Source organism: Macaca nemestrina, chromosome 3 (assembly GCF_043159975.1).
Source record: "Macaca nemestrina isolate mMacNem1 chromosome 3, mMacNem.hap1, whole genome shotgun sequence".
In the NCBI taxonomy this organism is placed as follows: Eukaryota; Metazoa; Chordata; class Mammalia; order Primates; family Cercopithecidae; genus Macaca; species Macaca nemestrina.
The window spans coordinates 149,747,524-149,769,964 of record NC_092127.1 but is presented as its reverse complement, the minus strand read 5'-3'; the positions used below and the strand labels follow the sequence as shown (position 1 = coordinate 149,769,964).

The window sequence follows — 22,441 nt, the reverse complement described above, 5'->3', positions numbered from 1 at the left end:
TTCAGGCTGCTGTTTGTTAGAAAAGAAACGATTTTGGAGGCTGTTTTTTGCTAAAACAGAAATTCCGCCAAGGACTCTGTTGTCCTTACTATTTGTCTAAATAATTTCTTTCTATCTCCTCTATCAATTTTATAAACTTCTTCATATTTAGGTGGGATAATAATACAGCATTACCATCTCATGCAAGTTATAATCATCCCTGCACCTGCTTAGGTTTTGTAGTTCCTAACTTTCTTATCCTCTTCTAAAACCAAAAGCCCAGATGGATAATATGTCAATAACGATGCAAGTATTTGCTTCATCTATTCAATGTGTCATTTCAGCAGTTACATTCATAATGCAAACTGCGTGGTATTTTAAATTGCTACCCGCCAGTTAAACTCAAAAATATAAAAAAAACTATTAATTTTTTTAAATATAATGGTTGGATGATCCTCTACTTTCAGATGCTTGTAAACAGTTAAATTTAAATGACATCTGTGCCCTGGTCCCAAACAATTTTCATTTGAGGGATTTCCTCAGTATTTGCCTTGGTTCACTGGAGCATAGAGTGGCCTTGTTCAGTTATTACACATTACTTTTGATAGCTCTGGCTGGGCAGCCAGGTCAAGGGGTATTTGTACTGAAGCTTCAGGAGTGCTTGCTTTGTCTTGATTTATATTTCCTCCAGCTGCTCTGAAGCATCTTTTTATATCAGTGCAGATGCTAGATCCAGATATTAGGAGAGTTTCAACCTCTAAGGTGATAAAGACTGTAGATTCATAAGCCCCTCAGGCATCATTTGAAACTAGAGATGGTATTTAGAGTTTTGAAAGATAGATTTCACAGTATGACTAGGCTTTAAGTAAGCTACCTCTGGGCCACTTTTATACTCATCTTGAACTTTTTCAGTTGTATATACTAGCCACAATGCCTGTCCATTTGCAAATAAATGAAATGGCTGAAATTGTAGCTTGGGTGGTCTGTGAGCAGATACCGATTCAGTCATTCTGTGTCACAGGGGACACCAGAGAATATCTGCCAAAGATTCATACTGTGAATGCTGAGTATCTGAGATATGTCTTAGTTAATGTAGAAAGTTTATTTTACCAAGGTTGAGGACGTGTGCCTTTGACACAGCCTCATTAAGTCCCATCGACATATGCCCAAGGTGGTCAGAGCACAGCTTTATACATTTTAGGGAGACATGAGACATCAATCAACATATGTAAGATGAACATTTGTTCGATCTGGAAAGGAGGGACAATTCGAGGCAGGGAGGGGGCTTCCAGGTCACAGGTAGATAAGAGACAAATGGTTGCATTCTTTTGAGTTTCTGATTAGCCTCTCCAAAGAAGGCAATCAGATATGCATTTACCTCAGTGAGCAGAGGGGTGACTTTGAATAGAATGGCAGGCAGGTGTACCTAAGCAGTTCCCAGTTTGACTTTTGCCTTTAGCTTAGTGATTTTGGGGCCCCAAGATTTATTTTCCTTTCACAATACCAAATATGTGGCTGCATCCCCAATAGTCAAGAAATAGATTTTTTCCCCTTAGAATCAGATATTAGTATTTTGATCTGGCCTCTTCTCTCCCATTCCTGTTCTCCATCGTGAGTCACCCAAACACTTACAGACAAGTTTCTAAATGTGAATCAGCTCTGTATTGTGGTTAATTCCAGGATGCAATGTGCAGGTGGAGGTGGGCATTGTAAAGGTATACAGCTCTGTCTTTAGGTCCAGCTTGAAACAGCTCCATATCTGTCAGTCTTTGAGCCTGGGACTTCAGACCAACTGGAAAACTCATCCTGCCTTTGATGAAACTTTCACCATCTATACCTAACATCCAGAATTTCTACTGACAGCCTGTGTTGATAGTTCATGAACTTCTTTATTCCTCAAACCCCTGGCCAAATCTGGCTTCGTTCACTTTTTGTTCTCTAGCCTTGATTTAATACTATCCTATCTCCAGTCTTCAGAAGTCTAATTTTCCTTTTCAGGAATCTCTGTCTTTTATTTTCTATTTTGTTCTCTACCCAGATATCTAGATCTCTTTTGGTGAACAAGAAAGAAGTCCACTTTATTTAACTAGTTTAAGAATAAAAGAGGAGGGAAAGGGATTTATTGGTCCACACGACTAGAAAGGTTGCAGCATAGTCCTAGTTTCACATGTGCTGTTCCAGGTGCCCGAACAATTTGTCAGAAGTATCTCTCTTCATCTCTTAATTCTGCTTTCTTTTATATTGACTTTGTTTTGACCCTTCCCTCATGGTGGTCCCAAAGTTCCAAGTTTATAGTGTCAAATCTCTTTGACCCTAGCACAAAATTATTTCTTATATCCAATAGTTCTAATTTAAAAAGGCCCAGAATTGAGTCTTTTTGCACAGACTTGTCATATTTTCATGCACAAATCAATTCTTCTCACCAGGAAGATGGAAAATGCTAAATGCCCAGGTCTGGATCACACACGTGTCCCTAGAACCTAGAAGATGCAATCAGGCATACTTCAACCATATGAACCAAAAGAATATCAGGGCATTATCATCACAGGAAGGTAGAATGGAATCAGATAGGTCAAACTAATAGGCATCCACCACTACCTACTAGGACCCTTGGGATGTTTGGGTGGAATACAGACTAGGAGGATCAATCTAAAATGAGATGAACTCAAACTGGTGTTTTTAGCAAGCTTCCCAATTCATTCAGATATACCTCAATGTCTGAGAACCACAACCCTGGAGATCCTAGAGATTCTAGCCACCTCTGCTGGTGTCCTTGGCCATTGAAACTCAGAGTTCAGAGAGATGGCTCAAAGTGTAAGTTTCAGATTTCCCCATTCTGCAGACATTTACTCAGCAAAATGTATCTTAGGCTCAGTTCTGGAAAAGCAAGGAGGACATACTGAGTAGTGATGAATAACAAAAAAGCACCTGCCCTCCTGGAGCTTATATTCCAGTTGAGGTAATTGATAAATATGTGAATAAACACACGATATAATGGCAGATGATGATAAATATGGTAAAGAAAATGATGAGAAGCTAGCCAGGTAACAATGTGGGCAAGAAACAGCATTGCACAAGAGAAGCATAGCAGGTGAGAATGCCCTGTGGACTTAGGAGCAACAAGAGACAGCCAAAATAAGGCTGGTGTGGCTGGTGCAGTGCTCAAAAGCAGCCTGGTAGGAAATGAGAGCTGAGGTACCCACAGGAACCAAACCACATGGTGCTTTTTGGACTAGGGTAAGAAATTTGGAATTCATTCTATGTTTTGGAAAGTAACTAGAAGATACACACAGAGTAAACAGACGATATAAATAGACATCATTTATTTTACTTTCTCTTTTTCTTTTTTTTTTTTTTAAAGACAGAGTCTCCCTCTATCACCTAGGTTGGAGTGCAGTGGTGCAATCTCGACTCACTGCAACATCTGCCGCCTGGGTTCAAACAATTTTCATGCCTCAGCCTCCCTGAGTAGTTGGGACTACAGGTGCCTGCCACCACACCCGGCTAATTTTTGTATTTTTAGTAGAGATGGGGTTTCGCCATGTTGGCCAGGCTGGTTTAGAACTCCTGACCTCAGGTGATCAGCCCACCTCGGCCTCCCAGAGTGCTGGGATTACCTGCTTGAGCTGCTGCACCCGGCCTGTTTTGCATTTTTCTTTTTTCTTTGAGATGGAGTCTCGCTCTGTTGCCCTGTTTTACATTGTTAAAAGATCACTCGAGCTTCTATGCAGAGAAAGGACCACAGGGCAACATTTCTGGAAAGAGGAAGATCACTTAAGATGCAAGAGGTGATGGTGGAAAGAAGAAGACATGGAATACACCTGCTATGTGCTTATAAATACTAAAAAAAGAAAGAAAAAAGTGAACAGAATCAGGATGTGTTTAAAAGTAGAGCAATTTGGACCTGCTAAAACATAGAATGGGAGAAATAAGGAAAAGAAAGGAATCCAGGATAAATGTATCTACCTGAGTAATGTTCCGGAAAATTGCCAGTTGTTTCGTTTTATTTTTGTTTTTCTTTTTTTCCTTTTCTATTTCCTGGATAATATAATTTATTTGTCTTAGATTTATGTAAATTTGCACTTAATCTTCTGTTCCTTCTCAAAATGATAATAAAGTTTCCACTTCTGCCACAAGCTTTCAGGATATGCAAAGAGACATGCAAAGCATCACCAGAACCTCCCATCTCCTCCCCGCATAAAAGGTTTCAGGAATTCCAGGCTAAGAGATTAGGGTTCGGCAGCCCTGGTGAGAGCAAATGACTGACAGCAACAGCCAATACAGTACATTCTATTAGAGGGATGGGAAGATGAATGCTGGGTTGTTGCAACTGTGTGTTCTCTACAAGGGAAGGCAGCGGTTCGCACCGGCTGGCTTCATTAAGTAGAGTGTAGGCTTCTTGAGGACAGTGAATTAGCTTATTCTGTAGCCAGCCCCACTTCACTTGGTTTCCTGCTCTGTGCTTCAGAACCACTCAGTAAATACGAATCTAATTGAATTGGCTAGCAAGTGCAAAGTAGATTGAGCCCAGAGGTATTCCTCGACAGGGCTTTAAAACTGCCACTGAAAACAAGATTATATTTTATTCCAATTACTAAAATGAGTTCAGCTATATTTATATATTGAAAATATCCACAGCAGTTCAATTCTGTGAGTGGCAACATTTTTCACAGCCTAAGGCACTCACTGAGGATGTTGAGGCAGAGAGGAAAGAGTGAGTGAGATGGAAGGGGCGGAAGAAAGGCTGAACCCAAGTCAGAAAATAAATCTGCACATTCGCTTCAGATTTATGCTAAGGAAAGAAATAGTACAGCCATCACATCAGTGTTCTCTGGACTTCAGTCATTTGAGAATCACCCTATGATTTTTGGCATGCCTTTTGTATCAGTCAGGGTTCTTCAGAGAAACAGAACCAATAGGAATAGAACCAACATACAAATGATAAGAGATTTATTTTAAGGAATCATTTCTTGCAATTGTGAAAGCTGGCAAGTCCAAAATCTGTCAGGCAGGTTGCAGGGTGGAAACTCAGATGAGAGTTGATGTTGCAATCTTTAGCCTGAAATCTGCAGGGCATGTTGGAAACTTGGCCAACGTTTCTACAGTACCGTGTGGAGACAGAATTTCTTCTTTTCCTGGAAACCTCAGTTTTTCCTCTCAATGCTTTCAATCAATAGCATGAGGCCCACTCACAATATCGAGTGTAATCTCCTTTACTTACAGTAACTGTAAATGCCAATCACATCTACAGAATACCTCCTCAGCAACATCTAAACTAGTGTTTGACCTAACTGGAAACCACAGCCTAGCCAAGTTGACACACAAAATTAACCACTATATCCAATGTATTTATCCCCATTCATTCATTTCAAAGATATTTATTGAATGCTTCTATATGCCAAGTACTTTTCTTGGCTTTGGGGAAACGGCTGTGAATAATACAACATCCCTGCCCCCTTGGAGTAACATTCTAATGGGACACTCAGTGGAAGGAACAAGTTGGATGGGAAGAGAGAAGATCAAGAGTTCTGCTCTGGCCATTTTGAGATTTAGATGCCTCTAAACATCCATGCAGCACTATCCTTTAGGTTCTTCTGTAGTAAGGTCCAGGAGAAAATAAGGAAATGTGAATTACTTTAGATTTTTCCCTTGTCATAATGAAATGTGAGCATGAATATAATGTTAAGAAAAATATGCACAAAATCACCAACTGGTCATATTTTCCTAAATACATTACAAGATACATGCAGCTGTTTTGCTTTCTTCATAATGTTACCTGATTTTTAAAAAACTAATTTTAGGAGGAGAGATGGTATTGACCATTTTCCTCCATAACAACGTGAACACCAGTATTTCAAGAACCTTATCTGTTTTGCTCACCACCATCTTCCAAGGATTGTTGTGTCATCAGAGTTAGAATTTAGAAACCAGATAATGGGGTTTATAAACAGTGCACTGGAGGAAGGAAGAAAAGTGTTCGCCAGCCAGAAGCTGGATTGTCCCTGCCACCTCAGGTCTTTATGAAGTAAAATTCCAGGCCTTTCTTTACATGAGAGCCCCTGTAAGACTTGTCTGGGATCAGCAGGCCTTAAGGCTGGGTGTCATGACCTTCAGGAAGGAGATGAGAGAAAGGCTCGGCAGGCAAGAAGAAGGTGGACATCGTGGTTGCAGGAGAGCAAACTTCAAAGAGGCTCTTGGAAAGGGCGCTGACAACCTGCATTTGAAAAAGGTCATAGTATTTGTCCAGTAAAACATTTAGAATCAATAGCGGGTCAGGGTTCCAGTGTTTGTACAGGAGACTGTAACATCAAGAGACTTTATTTGTTGAGATCTCTGAATTTATAAAATGAGGGACATGATGTTCTATTGCTTATGGCGGGGCTGATGTCTTCATCAGTGTCTGGAACAGTGCCTAAGGCATAGTAGGCACTCAGTAAACATTGATTGAATAAATGAGTGAGTGAATGCATGAACTACTATTAACATTTTAAATGATTATCCATGATCCACCTAAAATTGCCTTTTGCAGCCAGGAAATATGCCTGTTTAATAAGGAGTAGAGTGAGAGTGAAATATTGCCAAGCCCTTGGGGCTGCAGAACTAAACTGCATTCTCTGCTCCCCTTTACTGGTCATCTATCTGAAGTGGAAGAGGAAGGGTTTCTTGATGGGCCCTCCTGAAGCCTTATTCATAATTACATTCATTTTCTCTAAATTTAGGTTCAATGGCACTCTAAACTTTAAAAAAGAGAATCCATTATGTTGGTTTGAGGAATGTATGATTAATATACTGTAGTCATTCCTTCTAATCAGAAACAGACTTACCTCCCCTGTCACTGGAACTGATGAACAACTGCAGACTTTACCCAAAAGCACAGCAGTATTCAACATGCACCCTCTCAGTAAGTAGATCAGAGACAGAAAACTCCAGAAGGCACAGAGCCTAGAATGCCTGCTTCCTTCTTCTAAATATACCTGCCACATAGATCAGTGGGGAGCAGTGAGAGGGGAGAAGGAGAAAAGAAGTTGTACATGTTCCTCCCTTAGATTCTCTCCTGGGGCTTAGAGTAGGAATTCCCATACTTGAGGGCACTCTGAGGAGTGGGGAATAATTATCCCACGGGACAGTTCTTTCAACATCAGCAACTTTTGAAAAAAATCTGCTGGTCTCTACCTGCCTTAGAAATTCAGCATGTTAACAATTTTAATTTGCCTCACTTCCTTCTGACTCAAGGTTTAAAAACCTTCAATCTGGATTGTGCTCAACTCAGATATAGATATCTGAGATTTTGATATGTCTTTATTAATTAGGCAGCATTTAATCACTGCAGATGTTGGGTCAATGTACAACATGACTTCTTGCTCCCTCTGATGATATGAAGAAATAATAGCCCTTTTTCCATGGATATTATTTTTGGAAAGCTGTGTCAGCTTCAGATATAAGAATAACTTAGATGCCCTGATATGGTTGAGGCAAAGGGAAAGCCACTCTTCTCCAAGGAGAATGGGTTACAGCAGAACCAACAAGAAACTTGTGGATATCAGTAGTGGTATGGCTACCACATGTATACCTTACCCGACAGCAGAAAGCTGGAGGGTGAGGGTAAAGTATCACACTGTAGAAGAAATGCATGAGCATGTACACACACACACACACACACACACACATAGACAGTCTGTTAACATCAGCCTTTAGGACAAGACCTACACTGGGTAAGAAAGAAAATGGAAGTGGGCAAGAATTGTTATATAGCTACTTTAAAAATTTTCCTGAAAAATAACATGGTAATGTTGATGTAACTCTACAGTAATGAAATCAGCTTTCATGGATAGTTGCAAAACTAGATCCATTATCTTAAATGTCAAACCCACTTAATGCTATGCTTTCTAGCTCAGTGACAGAGAATATTGAGGGATTTGCACATACTGGTAAACTTCATGCAATCGTTAGGCACACATGAATCTGCACCAAGGTTAACCAACATAGGTTAATAAAATGTACCTTGTTAACCCTGACTTCTGTTTAATTAGGAGCATCTGTATGCTTCACTAGCCGATAAATTCTAGCAATTTTGTTTACTTAGAAAGATTCATAATAATGTAACTTAATGATGCATAGAATGCAGATCACATGATTCCATTTTACAAGCATTTTTTCAGAATGCTATGTCCTCCACCTGGAATGTTCTCCATAATCAAAAACTGTCAACGATTGAAAGCCAACCCTTGAGATTACCTAATGAAAACCTTCCATTTATGGATAACAGAACTGAGATGCAGACTTATCCAAGGCCATTTCTGAGTAGATAATAAAACTAGAATAATAACATAGCTTTCAACTCTCAATTTTTGTTCTGTCCTCTACCCATCTTTTAAAACTCAGTGCAAGCCCCGCTATTACAAGAAGGCTTCTGTGACCCGCCCCCCCCCAGTGATTTCTCACTTTGATGAATCCCTAATCATGATATATATTATGCTATTTAGAATTTGATTGAAAACTTGTCACTCCCAATATTATGCTTCACTCATATATCTCTAAGAAGGTAATGATGTCTTATGGACAAAATTCATATTTTGTGATTATCTTATCTATTCCAAAGTACCTAACAAAATCATGTGCTCCAGTCCTTATCTTATAACATACTTCTCCCTCCTTTAAGGAATTCAAGCATTTTGGTCCTCATCACTTCAACCCTACCATCCTCAGTAATGTCAACTTTCATGTACATGACTTTTTCAATTATAGACATACAGTAGAGGACAGAGACTGCATCTAGCTCATTATTCCCAACGACCTTCACCGTCACCTGGCCTCAAGTCTCAAGCAAACATTAGTACATGTTCCCATTGCTCAGAAATATTCTACCTCCCATATCTCCATGTGTAAAATTCCCATTTCTGAATGTAGCCTGTTATCCTTCCATATCTTTGACTTCCTCACTCACTCCCATAGAATTTGCCATTCTCAATCCTTCTCCTTTTCCTGTCTACTGTGTCTCTTCCAGCTTCACTTGACACCCTATCCTGATATGTTTGAGCTAATGCTTTTATTTCTTTTCTTCCTTTGACCTGCAAACTTTTGAAAAGGAGAGTCCATGTAAACTCCCTTCTCCTCCTTGCTACCAATTCAGTCTTTAATCCGTTGAAATTCAGGTTCTGCTTCAGCTCTTATTCTAAGACCACAAATGGTCTTACTGATAAATCTGTGAGCCTTCTTCATTCCCCCTGTTCTCTCTGAAACACTATTGACCATTCTCTCCTTCTGGATACCCTTCTCCCTCCTTGAGTTTCTCTTCATAGCATTCTGTTATCTACCTCTATAGTTTCTCTGTGTCTCTTTCACTGACTGCATAGGTGCCTCCCACTCCTAAAATAATCTCAGCCCCAACATTATCCCAGTCATCACCACATATACATTACTTGCTGGACACCACCACAAGGATGCCTAACATATATCACAAATTCAACCTAAACAGCAAACTCTTTTTTTCCACCCTATACATGCAACACACACCAGACACCCCATTTTGCTGATGACAATGTAATCCTTTCAGCCTAACAAGCTGACAGTTTCCAGATCACCTTCCCTTCCTTGTGCTACAAATCTAATCAGTTGCCAAATCAATTTCATTTCTATTTTAAACATTTTTCAAAAGCTCCTCTTTAGTGTAGTTTTCCTTTTCTTTTCTACATTGTCCTAGTCCAGGCCCTCATTATCTAGCTCCTGAGCACCCCAATAGCTCTGGTTGGGAAAATAGGACTGAAACCTAAAGTCAACATCAACACAAAGTAATATATGCTAAAGGATATGTGAATGGAAAAAAAAAAAGAGAGATCCCTAACTGGCTATGCAAAAGTGCAAAAGTCAGATCTGGACACAGATATGTTTCATCTGACCGAAAAATCATTTTTACACTATTGAGCCAACTTTAAGGGAAGACAAAATAAAAATCAATATGTTCAGGTTTTCTGGTAAAGGGGGTGATCTGGCAACATTAGGGTCTAGTCCATTCAGTGTAGCTGTCAACCGGAGCTGAGTTGCAGTCTCCTCCTTAGACATCTGCTCTCCAAGGCCCCATAGGCATCACCATTCCCTAACTTCACTTAATTACTTACTCTCACCTGGCCCTACTCAGTCATGCTTCTTGGTCCCTGTAGGTGGCCGAGTTTGTAAATTCTGTTGTAAAAGTCAGTGCTAAGGGTTTTTGATGGTAAGGACGCTCATTGTGCTCAGCATATATCCTTGACACCTAACACTTTATCTCTCACGCAGTAAGCACTCAATAAATGTTGGGAGAAAGTTTTGGAGGTGACTGTGGGCAGGCAAAGTACAAAGGCACACAAAGAAAACAGGATTTAAATTGAGCCTTGGCCAAAACAGGTGGATTTGATTAACATACAAAGAGAGAGAAAATAATATTTGAGACAAAGAATATTCTGTGTTTTAATCCCAAATTTGGTACTGCTGTTTAATCTTATTGTTTAATTTACTTAACTTCTTTGAGCCTTGGTTTCCCTGTCTGCTGAATTAGGATAACATATATGTCATAGTGTTGTTATAACTAAGGTAAATTGCTCAGTAAGATTCAATTACTGAAATACTGGAATTACTGAGATAAATTACACAATAGAATTCAATAAATAGTAGTTATTAACAACAAAATAATAATAATAATAACTCCCTGAATAAAGCCACCAATAAAGGTATATGGTCAGGGCATGTGGGTAGCCCAATTAGACCGAAGCAAAATGCTTCACAGAGGGAAATAATGACAGATAAAAAAGGAGAGAGAGATGACGGAAACCAGAGTCGGTTGCCATTTCTCTCTCCAGCCAACTCAAATCTTAAAGCTAACAAATGCATCACTGAATTTCCTATGGTGTGTAACAAAGGCCAAGGACTGTGACCTGGTCCTCCCAGTAGAAAGTGCTTTGAATCAGATACACATAGGTTCTAATATCAGGGCTGGCACTTACTAGCTGAGTAAACGAGCCAGATTGTTAACTCTTCTAAATCTCAGTTGCCTTATCTATAAAATGGGTATGGATGGCCTTTTAAAATAGGGTTGCTGTATTAAACAAGTAATATATATGCTAGGCTCATGGTGGAAACTCAATAAATCTTAGTTCTTTAAACTGTACTACGGTTGTACCATCATGTGCTATCTATCCTCTGTCCCTTTCTTTTCTTTCTCTCTTGTTTGTATTTGCCACCCATGTTTTTCTCTATCTCTTCTTTGCCAGGCTCTTTTGCCTCCTTACCTATACCTAGTGTGTTAGGTGTTTACTAAGATTAATCTCATTCAAAAGCATTTATAGAACCCTTACTGTAAGTCAGGCACTATGCTAATACACATGTTAGCACAGCTCCCTCTACTGGCCTTGGAAGTACTTCAAGCTCATTTTCATGTATGAGTCACGTCCCTTCCAGGTAAATCAGTTCGCAAAGTATATCAGCTTGAAGTTAAACAAGGCCACATCCTGAGCCAAACTATGCTCACATTTTCTGTAGTTCCAAAAGAGTATGTGTGGGCATAACATAGAGAAGAACCAGGAAACCTGCGATAGGTATCACTGGAACTGCAGGAAGCATTTGTGAACAACAGTAGAGGAACAAAAGTCAAAGGACAGCCAGGCATATCCTTTGACCCATTAATTATATCTGTCAATTTCACCTGAGGAAATAATTATGGATATGCACAAAGATTTAACTATAAAATATTCCTTCTAGACTTGTCTGTAAGACTACAAAAGTAAAACAAACCTTAACATCTAACAACAGATTAATTCAATTGTGGTTTACTCATGTAAGCTATTAATGAAGCGTGTCACAGAGGAATATTTATTAACAAGGAAAGATGCCCAGGCTGTATTATTAACTGAGAAAAGCAGGTTGCAAGGCAAAATATATGAATGAACCTGTGTTTGTAAGTATATATGAATAGAGAAAATTCTGGAAGTCAAGCGAGATGTTAATGATTGACTCTGAAGGTGGGATTATGAATTTTTACTTTTTGTTTTGTGCTTCTAGCTTTGTTTCCATGTACCACTTTTATAACAAGAAGAAATACACACGCGCGCACACACACACTAGTGTTCTGTGAGTGGAGACAGATGACAGCTGGAAAACTAGCAAGGTGGATGGATGATGATAGATAGATAGATAGATAGATAGATAGATAGATAGATAGATAGATAGATAGATAAAGTAGATAGATGCATGGCCAGCTGGATGGATGGATGGATGGATGGATGGATGGATGGATGGATGGATGGATGGGTGGGTGGGTGGGTGGGTGGGTGGGTGGATGGATGGATGGATGGATGGATGGATGGATGGATGGATGGATGGATAGAGAGATAAGAGAGATAGATAGACAGACAGACAGATAGATTAGAGATAGATAGATAGATAGATAGATAGATAGATAGATAGATAGATAGATCGATCGATCGATCGATCTCCACACGGGAGGCACATCAAGCCAGATGTTTAGGGAGACAATGTTTAATGAGCCTTATGGGGTATCATTAGTAACAGGTTAATGAAAACAGGCAAAGGTCCTGCAACTTGTGTCGGAGCCTGTTCTTTTTGCCATCAGGTCGACGCCCACGGTAACATTCTCCTCAGCACCCTGGAAATCCGGAATGAGACGAGTGGCTCGGAAGTGCTCACGAGCGTGAGTGACCCCAAGGCCACCATGTACTCCTATGACAGCGCCAGCATCCAGTACCGCAAGCCTCTGAGCAGCCGTGAGGCCTATGGGCGCACCCTGGACCGGCACGGGGTGCCCAGCAAGGGGCGCATCCGCAGGCGCGCCTCCCAGCTCAAAGTCAAGATCCCCGACTTGACTGACGTGAATTCCATAGACAAGTGGTCCCGAATGTTTTTCCCCATCACTTTTTCTCTTTTTAATGTCGTTTATTGGCTTTACTATGTACACTGAGGTCTGTTCTAATGGTTCCATTTAGACTACTTTCCTCTTCTATTGTTTTTTAACCTTACAGGTCCCCAACAGCGATACTGCTGTTTCTTGAGGTAAGAGATTCAGCCATCCAATTGGTTTTAGGTCTTGCATATCAGTTTTATTACTGCACCATGTTTACTTCAAAAAGACAAAACAAAAAAAAATATTTTTTTCCAGTCTACCTTGGTCCAGGTTATCGGCTCTGTAAGAGCTCTATTAATTGCCATGTTTACAAACAAACAAAAAGAGAGAAGTTAAATAGGTAGATCTTTAGCAGTCTTTTCTAGTTGCCCTGAATTTTACTGATTTATTTTTTAGGGAAAATGAAAAGAGGACCTTGCTGTCCACCTGCACTACTTCCTGGTAAACTGTAACAATCTTCTGCTGCCAAAAAAAAACCAAAAAAAACCAAAAAAAACAAAAACAAAAAAACAAAAAACAAACAAAAAACAAAAAAAACAATTTCCAGGATCTCAGAAGAAAAAAACAAAGCCATTGATAAGTTACAGATTTCCAGGAAGAAGGCAAAAGAAAAAGGAGCTTAGAAAGGGAAAGAAGAGTCCCTTCTATCCTTAAGTTCTCCCGTGTCCGTTGTAAAAGGGCTCCACAGCTCCATAGAAGAGGAAAGGAAGGGCAAGTGCTAGTCAAGGTTACACAATCCCAACCTGCCATCTTCACCGCACCATTAAGCTGGATATTCTGAAACATGCTTCTTTCTCAGACTTTCCGGCAAATTTTAAATTAACATTAGAATCCAACCTGGTCGACCTGGTAGCCATTGAGAACATTTTTCTTTTCTTCTTGAGAATAAGGAGGCAATGGGAGGGAATGACCATTTTTCTAACTGGCCATTTCAAACATGCAGCCCTGAATTCATCTCATCAGTCTGGAACCCCTTGATGCTGTGCCAGGAAGCCATGCCACCCCAGTTCCATAGTTCCTGCTCCAGAGAGTGTGGGAGGAAGGGGATGGTGAGCAATTTTTGCTTGAGAAAAATATTGCGCTTGCCATTAGGAAGGCAAGATTTATGTGCTGTGAAAAGGGTGCCTGGGCAGTTATCTGAACTGCCAAATCTTAAATCAAATAGTATATATTTCTTTGCCTTCTAGAGAGCAGTATCTAATGGTGACAGGCTAGTCACACAGGCCTCAGCTGCCACTTTATGGCTCTGCTCTCTGAGCTCTGCATTCCAGACTGGAATTAATGCTTTGGAAAATACACAAACACCCATGTTGGTGTCATTCCCCTTCAGGACCAGATTTCCATTTTAAAGAAAATCTTGAAAATAGCAGAACTACAGATAAAAACAAGAGCAATGACAAAAGCAGTGGAGCTTCCAACACGTGCACGAGTCCCTAAAGAACAGACCCTGTCTACACTCATTAATCACTGTCATTGCTCCTCTGCCTTATCTCTGCTTGTGGATTACTCTTGGCCATGGTTCTCATAGAAGGGGCATCCTTCAGTAGCCCAACATAATTCTAAACATGTCCAACCAGCTACAGTTGAGATTCTTCCCATGTTATGTCAATGAAACCTTGTCCTTTTATTTTTCAACCTTAATATCTAAGAATTCTGTATGTTCATTTGCAAGACTGAATGAAACTGTAAGCTAACCAAACGGTGATGCAGGAGGTTTGGGACCTGACCCGTGAGTGTGAAATAAGGGTTGAGGCAGCAATAGGGACAATGGCCTGGCTTAATGATCTAACTTTTTCCCTAAGACTGTGATGAGGGTCCATGTTTAAAATAGCATCAGCTTCTGGAAGTTACAGACTTCACTGGACAGATGATGCTGAATTTTTACTGATGAGCTGAAGGGGAGAAAGTAAAGATATTCTTTTAGAAAGCAAGAGGAAAAGGGAACCTCAAAATAAATGATAGTTAAGGCTAAAGATAATATATGTACAAAAACTCTGCTTTAACTAGAAAAAATGATCTCAATGGTTTCATGAGAAAACAGTGGGGTTATAGGGACCATATTTTTATTTAGATTTTTAGTTGTATTATCACGCTTTCCTGGTCAAGGAAATCCCCAGCCTTAGGGCATGAAGTCATCCATTTTGAAACTCTTCAGTCCCTTGGCAGGGTGAGATGCTTTGCCATCATAAAATGGCCAAATAGAGTGGCATGTGGCCATGTCAGTGATTGTAAGGTTAATATTCCGTAATGACGACAAAGGAACCACTGTGCAGCCATTTATTTTAAACACAGGAAGGAAAATTGTTAGCTGATGCCTAATAAAAATGAATCATTCTGGGTGTCAAAGCTCTTTTAAAAGCTTTTAAGAATGAAATGCTAAATCAGATAGGAAGTATCTGTAATCTATGTTCCTTAACAAACAATTTATTTTATCTATTTAGATTATTCTTCTTGGGAAAGATTGAGAATATTTGTATTTTTATTATATTTTTATCTTGCCTTTAAAAATCTAACGATTTTGATGCTGTAGTTTTAGATGTAAAGCATCTTTGAGAAAAAAAGAGAACATTTTGAATTCATATCTTAACCTTTGTAAAATGTAAACTTATTAAGCCTGAATCTACCCATCAGGCAGAAAATGGCGTCACCATATGCCCTCCTGGTCAGTAGAGGGGCCACAGTCAGCATTATGCAAATCCTGTTAAATAGCTGATTTTAGACGCAATGGCAGCCAGAAGAATGGAGAAGCTGCTAATATTTACGGTTAAAGACCTCTGTCCCCACTTCTTTCTGGACACCTCTAGGCCAAAGTCTTCCCTCCTTGGCTCCACTCCTAGCCAAATCCTCCCCTTTCAGGCTGAACAGTGAATAGGAAAAAAAAAAAAAAAAACAACTTCCTTCTCTGGCTGTCTCTCTTGTCTTGCCCAAAATCATGTACATAAAACATAAATGTTGTTGGACATTCTTAAGTGCCCTCAAAACTGGCCCCATTGTTGAAAGATTCAGATTATTACATGATAGAGGGATTATTATTCAATCATTACTGGGGTTGTTTTCTTTTTGCCATGAAAATAGCCATAATCCCCTGCATTACTTTAGCTGAGGAAGAGGCTGAAAGTTACACAGACCCACTCTCTGATGTCCAAGTCATGTCCAAGTAACCCCACGTTTATAGTTCAGAAACTGTGACATAAACTGTGTCATAAACTTCACTTGTGAAAGCCCCATGGAAATTCCATCTTTCACTGGACAGTGATGACTGCATACTCATTCCTTCCAATCATGTTCCTTGGCTTAAAATATTAGGGGTGACATGTGCATTATACTTACCAGCTTTGTGAAGCAAAGATCCAGGTCAAGACATATTTTTGGCTTGAATTATCCAGGATTATTGCCTCTGTTTTCTACATTGCCAAATAGAAACAGCAGATTGGTTGGTAATTCTGCCAACTGAATGATATGTGTTTTCATACACGCCATCTTTATTGTGCATTATAATCAACAAAGGGTCTTGAAAATGCAAAGAGAAAAAAATGTGGTGCAGAGAATAAACTTTGGTTTAAGGGTCCAAGGATAGGCATTCCTTAAAAAGCATTATGTACGATACACAGAAATGTTGACTAAATTCCATCTTTCTAAAATCAATGACTATTTTATAAATATTAAGAAAGAATTCAATTACAATTTGCCAAGTTAAACAAAAAAAGATACATTTATAATACTTCTAGAAGGAAATAATCTCCAAGATTTCTTATATGGACAATTTTGAATAGTATCTTACCAAAGGGTGATGTGTCACCATTGTCTTTCCTAAACAAAGTAAATCATATATCCGAGGGAGGGAGAAAAAAGGAATGTACAAGCATTTGTTCATGGTGGTTCAATCAGCATTATTGGGATGAGGGGGACAGAAAAACAAACAAATATATCTGTTTCCTGAAAGCAAGCAGTGAACATAAAGATAAATTTGCTAATGGAATGTAGACTATTATGTAAACTTCCTTGTAAATTCTGTACATAGTTCATTGAACTGTTCCCTGTTGCGTGGTGGTCCTCAGCTTTGGGTGAATGTTCAAAAAATCTGAGCATTGTAAATAATGTAAGCTTATAAGGTATTTGCTTTTCTTCATGAAGTGAAATGAGTAGTGATTTGGGCCCAAACCAGAATCTTTTTAGCTCTTGCTCTTTCTCTGCCATTTTGTGTGTGCAGTTGTGTAACTCTGCTGCAAGCCATAGCCAGGTGTCTGTGATCACTGCCTCATCCCCCTACCCCACTGAAAGGGACAGCAGCTGATGAGAAGGCTGCAAGCCTGTGGGGCTTGGGAATAGCGCACCAGCAGAAACGGAAACTGTAGCTAGCTGCTCCTTGAACTGCATCATAAAGAGAATTGTCTTTATCAGTCATTCATGGCTATTCATATGTTCAGATACTGAATTATTCATGCCATTGAGGGGGTCAGGAATGGAAGAGATATTCAAAATCCACAGGTAATCCAAAGCTTTATTTGCACCAATAGCTTTAGCTTCTAACTTGTTCCCTTCCAGTTTCCCAGAACTTCTATTAAGAATAGAAGTGAATGGATGGGTTTGATCAGGGTAAACAGCCAAATGTCCAAATGATGGGAAAGAATAAAGGAAGAGACAGTAAATGATTGATAACACCAACGGACTGAGTCATTCCTGAAAGATCCAGAGGTAACCATGTCATTATTTTTTAAAGGCAAAGAGAAATATTGTTATACACTGGGATTTGAAACTAGTCTTTTTGAACAGACATGGTGATTCATGCCTGTAATTCCAGCACTTTGGAAGGCCAAGGTGGGAGAATCACTTGAGGCCAGGAGTTTGAGACCAGCCTGGACAACATATCAAGGCCTGTCTCTATTAAAAAAAAAAAAAAATTAGCTGGGCATGTTGGCATGCACCTGTAATCCTAGCTACTTGGGAGGCTGAGGTGGGAGGATCGTTTAAGCCCAGGAGTTCAAGTGAGCTATGATCATGCCACTGCACTCTACCCTGGGCAACAGAATGAGACTCTGTGTCTTTAAAAAAAAAAAAAAGAGAGAGATAAAGAAAAAACATATATATATATATGTATGTATGTATTTGGGATATGTGTGATATGTGCTAATTAAACTTAAAAGAGTCTGGTAATTAAATGTTCTTAAATACATTTCTCCCAAGTATTGGTATTCCTGAAAAAGTCTTCAGAATGGTGGGATATTATGCCACAAGATGTGTTTCCATGCAAACTGGCAGTCCCAGGGACAGCAATGGTGTATATAGAAATTTAGAATATCTAAACCAGCTTGTTTCTGAGTAATGTTTTAGAATGGACATCATCTTTCTTGGAGGTAAGAACTTTGCAAGGTAGGACTTTTTGTGCCAACATTCTAAGTGCCAGGAGAGTTCAGTAAGCCATCACTTTGAGATATATTGGTTCTAAAATTTGCCACCTAGGGTCCACCATCAATTGAGAAAGAAAAATGCTTTGTTTGAACTGATCAGGTCAGTCAATTACTAGTTCCAGAACACACTGTGCTTTTACTGTAACCATGCTTTCTTTTTTTAAGATAACTGAAATCAACTAAATAGACAGAAAACATAACTGTTGGAGACTGCAATTTCACCAAAAGCATTTGAAAGGAAATCCTTTTTAATAAAAGAATTGCAAACCAGAGAATAATAAGCTCCTGGAAGGATAAGGGTAAAGAGTTTTGTGCTTGTTATTACTTCTCCGATAGCAAGAATTTCTTATTCAAATTGAAAGGGTCGAACAGTTGTTTGGGTGTTTTGTTTGGTTGGTTGGTTTTGTTTTGTTTTTTTCTAATTAAAAAGTCCTTGTTATTTTTCTAATTAAAAAGTCCTTGTTACATCAAGGGACTCATAACCATTCCCTATTGGCCCCTGGATACTTTGCATATCTTGAAACGACCAGCACTTATCAGGAAACATTCGATCCAGTCAGAATTCAAGGTGGGAAAAGTAGGTGTATTTCTGAACCATTTGGGAAGGAAAATCATTCTTCTGAACAACACTACCTGCATTTCTGTTTCTGCAGACAATCGAAAAACAAACCAATAAAAATTAAAAAGTGAAAGAAAGGCCAAATAGCATTATTCATTTGCCTTAGGTTTACAGGGTCATAGATTCATTAGCTTAATACAACCTCATTTGGATGCCAAAGGATGAGCAAGGGCAATCAGTATTGCTAAGTGGCTCTTGCTTCTTCTTCCTAGGTTTGTTTCTCAGAGAAACAGGGAAGGGAGGATATTTTCTAATATAATGTTTATAGGGACAAATTATTAAAATATGATATGTGTGCATTTTGCAAGTTTTACTTGTGTGAAATAGATTACCTCCTTTCTTCTTCCCTTCCCACACTGTATACCATCCTGCCTCATGTCAACCCAATGAAATTGATTCCATTATTTTTCCTCTTTCTTACTTCCAAACCTCATAAGCTATCTTACCCATGAAGAGCTGAAAGTTTTGACTTCTTTGGACTCAATTGAATTCACTAAAACAATGAATTTTAATAAGTTTTTCCAAATTCTTATTCCTATTGCTTTTAAAAGTCCTTTGGAGGCAGGTTGTGTAATCATAATAGCCTCCTCTGAACTGCCTTGAGTTATTTTTCTTTTCTGCTTTTCTGTCACTTATGTAAAGAGTACATGTGTTTACATAAACCTTCTCTCTCCCAGCCTATTTCAAAATAAAGTGGAAATAAAAATCTTTAGCTCAATCTTACAGAAATTTACATTATCTACCCCAGAGTTTGAAGATAAGGCCATCTCCTTACATTGTAATTGTAATATAGTGAACTTAAAGTGTATCAATCCTTTATCAAACTTGTTTATTCATTCGCTTTTTCAGTCTTAATTAGGCCCATTTTACAATTTATTATTATTCCTCCTAGAAGGGCTTATCATTCAAATAGCACACCACTAGTTACAGACTATCCTCTAGGAACTTGATCCATTTCATCTTTTTTGTATATTACTCCCATTACAAATTTCTACTTGTATATAACACCCTACCCACTTGCCCTCAGCCTTGCAGACAACCTGCAAACTGTCTAAATTTATCCCATAAAAATATGTAGAACACCTGTTTCCTCTACACAGCATTTATATAGATTTGGAAGAGAGATCTAAACATATACCAAACAACATGCAGCCTAACCTTGAAACGTTAACAATAAATGAGCATCATGATGGAGAGAGGGAATTCACAGTGGATGGAAAACACCTTGGAATTATTAATACGATTGGGGACCTGGCTTTTGTGCTGTCTCTGCCACTGCCCAGGTGCATGACTTTGAACCTGCCACCAGATGACTTCCAAGTTCTCTTCCAAAACCAAATTTCAAAGGTAATTTTAGAGAAGTTCATTTGTATGGGAGGTTAGCAGAAAGATACAGGAGCACCATGGCCTCTGCTAACATAACCCAACTAATGTAGTAATAATTCTTGATAGCACGTCTTTGAGAGTAAGCCATCTGATATCAAGTGAATTGAATTCAATACCTATTCATACTCCTTTAAAAATATATAGCACATACAGTTACATTTGCAAGCCAAGTGGAAATATGTTACTATTTTTGTAATTTTCTATAACTACAATATTTCCCTTTAAGAGTCTCAGATAATACAAATCCTTTTAGATCCCTGGAAGATAAAGATGCCCTTAAACCATTCTCTGTAATTCAATCAAGGAACAGCCATGAAACACCCCATCATGGGTGGAAAAGCCAACCTCTAAGTAGCATCTAAGCCCAAATGTTGTTGCAGTGCCCTCCTCAGTCTTGGACCCCACACTGTCTTGTTTCCTGAAAGTAGAGTAGCAGATATTTTTGAGCTCTCAGGCAAGAAGCAGCTTTCCATCTATAATAGTTGGGAAGAAGGTCTTTAAAACCTCCGTTATTCAACTCCTTCCACCCCGGCTCACTTAGTTAACTTCTTACCTAGTTAAATCCACTGGTGTTAGGCACAGCCATGACGAAACTGAAAGTTTATTAGTTTGTGATTAGCACTCTAGTTACTCATGTTCTTCAAGCATGCATGAAGAATTCCAGTCTCTGAACATGGTCCTCAATACAATTTCTGCAAACAGATGTTCTTTTTTTTCTTTGTTGAAAGATACCTTCCAATTCTAAACTTTCATGATTTTCCTATTTCCTGACCATTCAAGCTTTTTCCACTCTACTAAGCTGTCTAGATTTTATCCATTTTACCTTGATGATCCAGATTTTGGGCAGTTCAAAAATAAGTGGAGGTAGGGGGCAAGAGAACTATTCCCACTCCCAACAGATAAATATCAAGCTCAGTAGACACTCTGCGTCCAGTTTTGTTTTCAGCTTTTTCCATCTGTTCCACCCACCTGCTTCTCCATACATAAAAGCCTTTCCTTATTCTCTTGAGAAAACGTATAGAAGGAAAGTTTGCACAGCAATGAAATAGCCTGAAATGTGCTCCAGTCCTTTTTGGTTAACATTATTGTTAGACCATATGACCCAATTTGCCTCAGACAGTCGCAGTGTGTAATTATTAATAAAACTCCCTTTCACTCTCAAAATTGTCCATGTGAATAATAAATTATATGGCCACCATAATTATGGGGCCTCAGCAACCTCAAGGGTGTGGAAAATATTAATACATTTAACATTAACACACTACAGAAAACATGTCTTGGCTCCCTATAAATCATTTAAGTTTGGCCCAGTCTTCTCCACTACTCATACTCACCTTATTTCTCCATGAGTTCCTTAATTAGCTGCAAGCAAGCTAATCCTCAGGTCTTCCTTATCCTTCCACTCCAACATCCATCCACACGTCATCCCAAAATGTTCTCACTGCTGTGAAGTTTTACATTTTATTTCCGCTGATTAGATATTCTTTTTCCTAGCCCCATCTCAGTCGTGGTTTATGAATCAGGACAACATCATCCAAAATGCTGTCCATGAGCACCCTGACTCATTCTCTTCACTCTCCTGTTAACACTACCTCAATTCTTGTGGTCACTTTATTCAATAATAATAGACAGTTTATTTGCACATTTCTAGTTTTGCAAAGAGATATTTTGCCTCCCTTTGTGAGGTCCTTAAGAGCAAACACCACATTTTCTAATTATTTTGTATTGTCGAAAGCATCTATTGTTCTGTCCATGGCAGGGTCTATAAATGCTGATTAGATGACTTACAATGAGAAATGCAGCAAAAGAGAAACACTTTTTCATAACAGGCAATATTTCAGGATTATAGATAATACCTTGTGAGACAGATGACATCCTCTCTTAAGTTATTTTAGTCCCATAGAGTCTATATCTACAACCTCTCAAAGAATAAAAAATGCAGTCGAACGTACAGTTGAACCCAGGTTTGTGTCTTGCAAAGTAGTCACTGAGATTTTTTTCTACTGGGATTTTTCTAAACAGACTAAATCCTGATAATACTACCAATATAGATTCTACCAGTGCTAGAAGAATTGAATATTCCCTCCTAATCACTGCTGCTTTTCCTTTATGAAAAAGGAAAGTTTTCTTTTATGGTTTTTCCCCCACTGTTTATCATTG

The 22,441-nt window shown here is 38.9% G+C and overlaps 1 protein-coding gene across 1 annotated transcript in view; it reads left to right on the top strand.

Moving 5' to 3' along the window:
- The window catches only part of LOC105487679 (gamma-aminobutyric acid type A receptor subunit beta1), a 418,256-nt gene extending 402,495 nt beyond the window's left edge, over positions 1–15,761 (top strand). Inside the window, exon 9 of the mRNA XM_011751201.3 lies at positions 12,581–15,761. Coding sequence (XP_011749503.1) covers positions 12,581–12,925 — 345 coding nt within the window. The 3' untranslated portion in view covers positions 12,926–15,761. The remainder of the gene's footprint in view (positions 1–12,580) is intronic.
- The last annotated feature ends 6,680 nt before the right edge of the window (positions 15,762–22,441 follow it).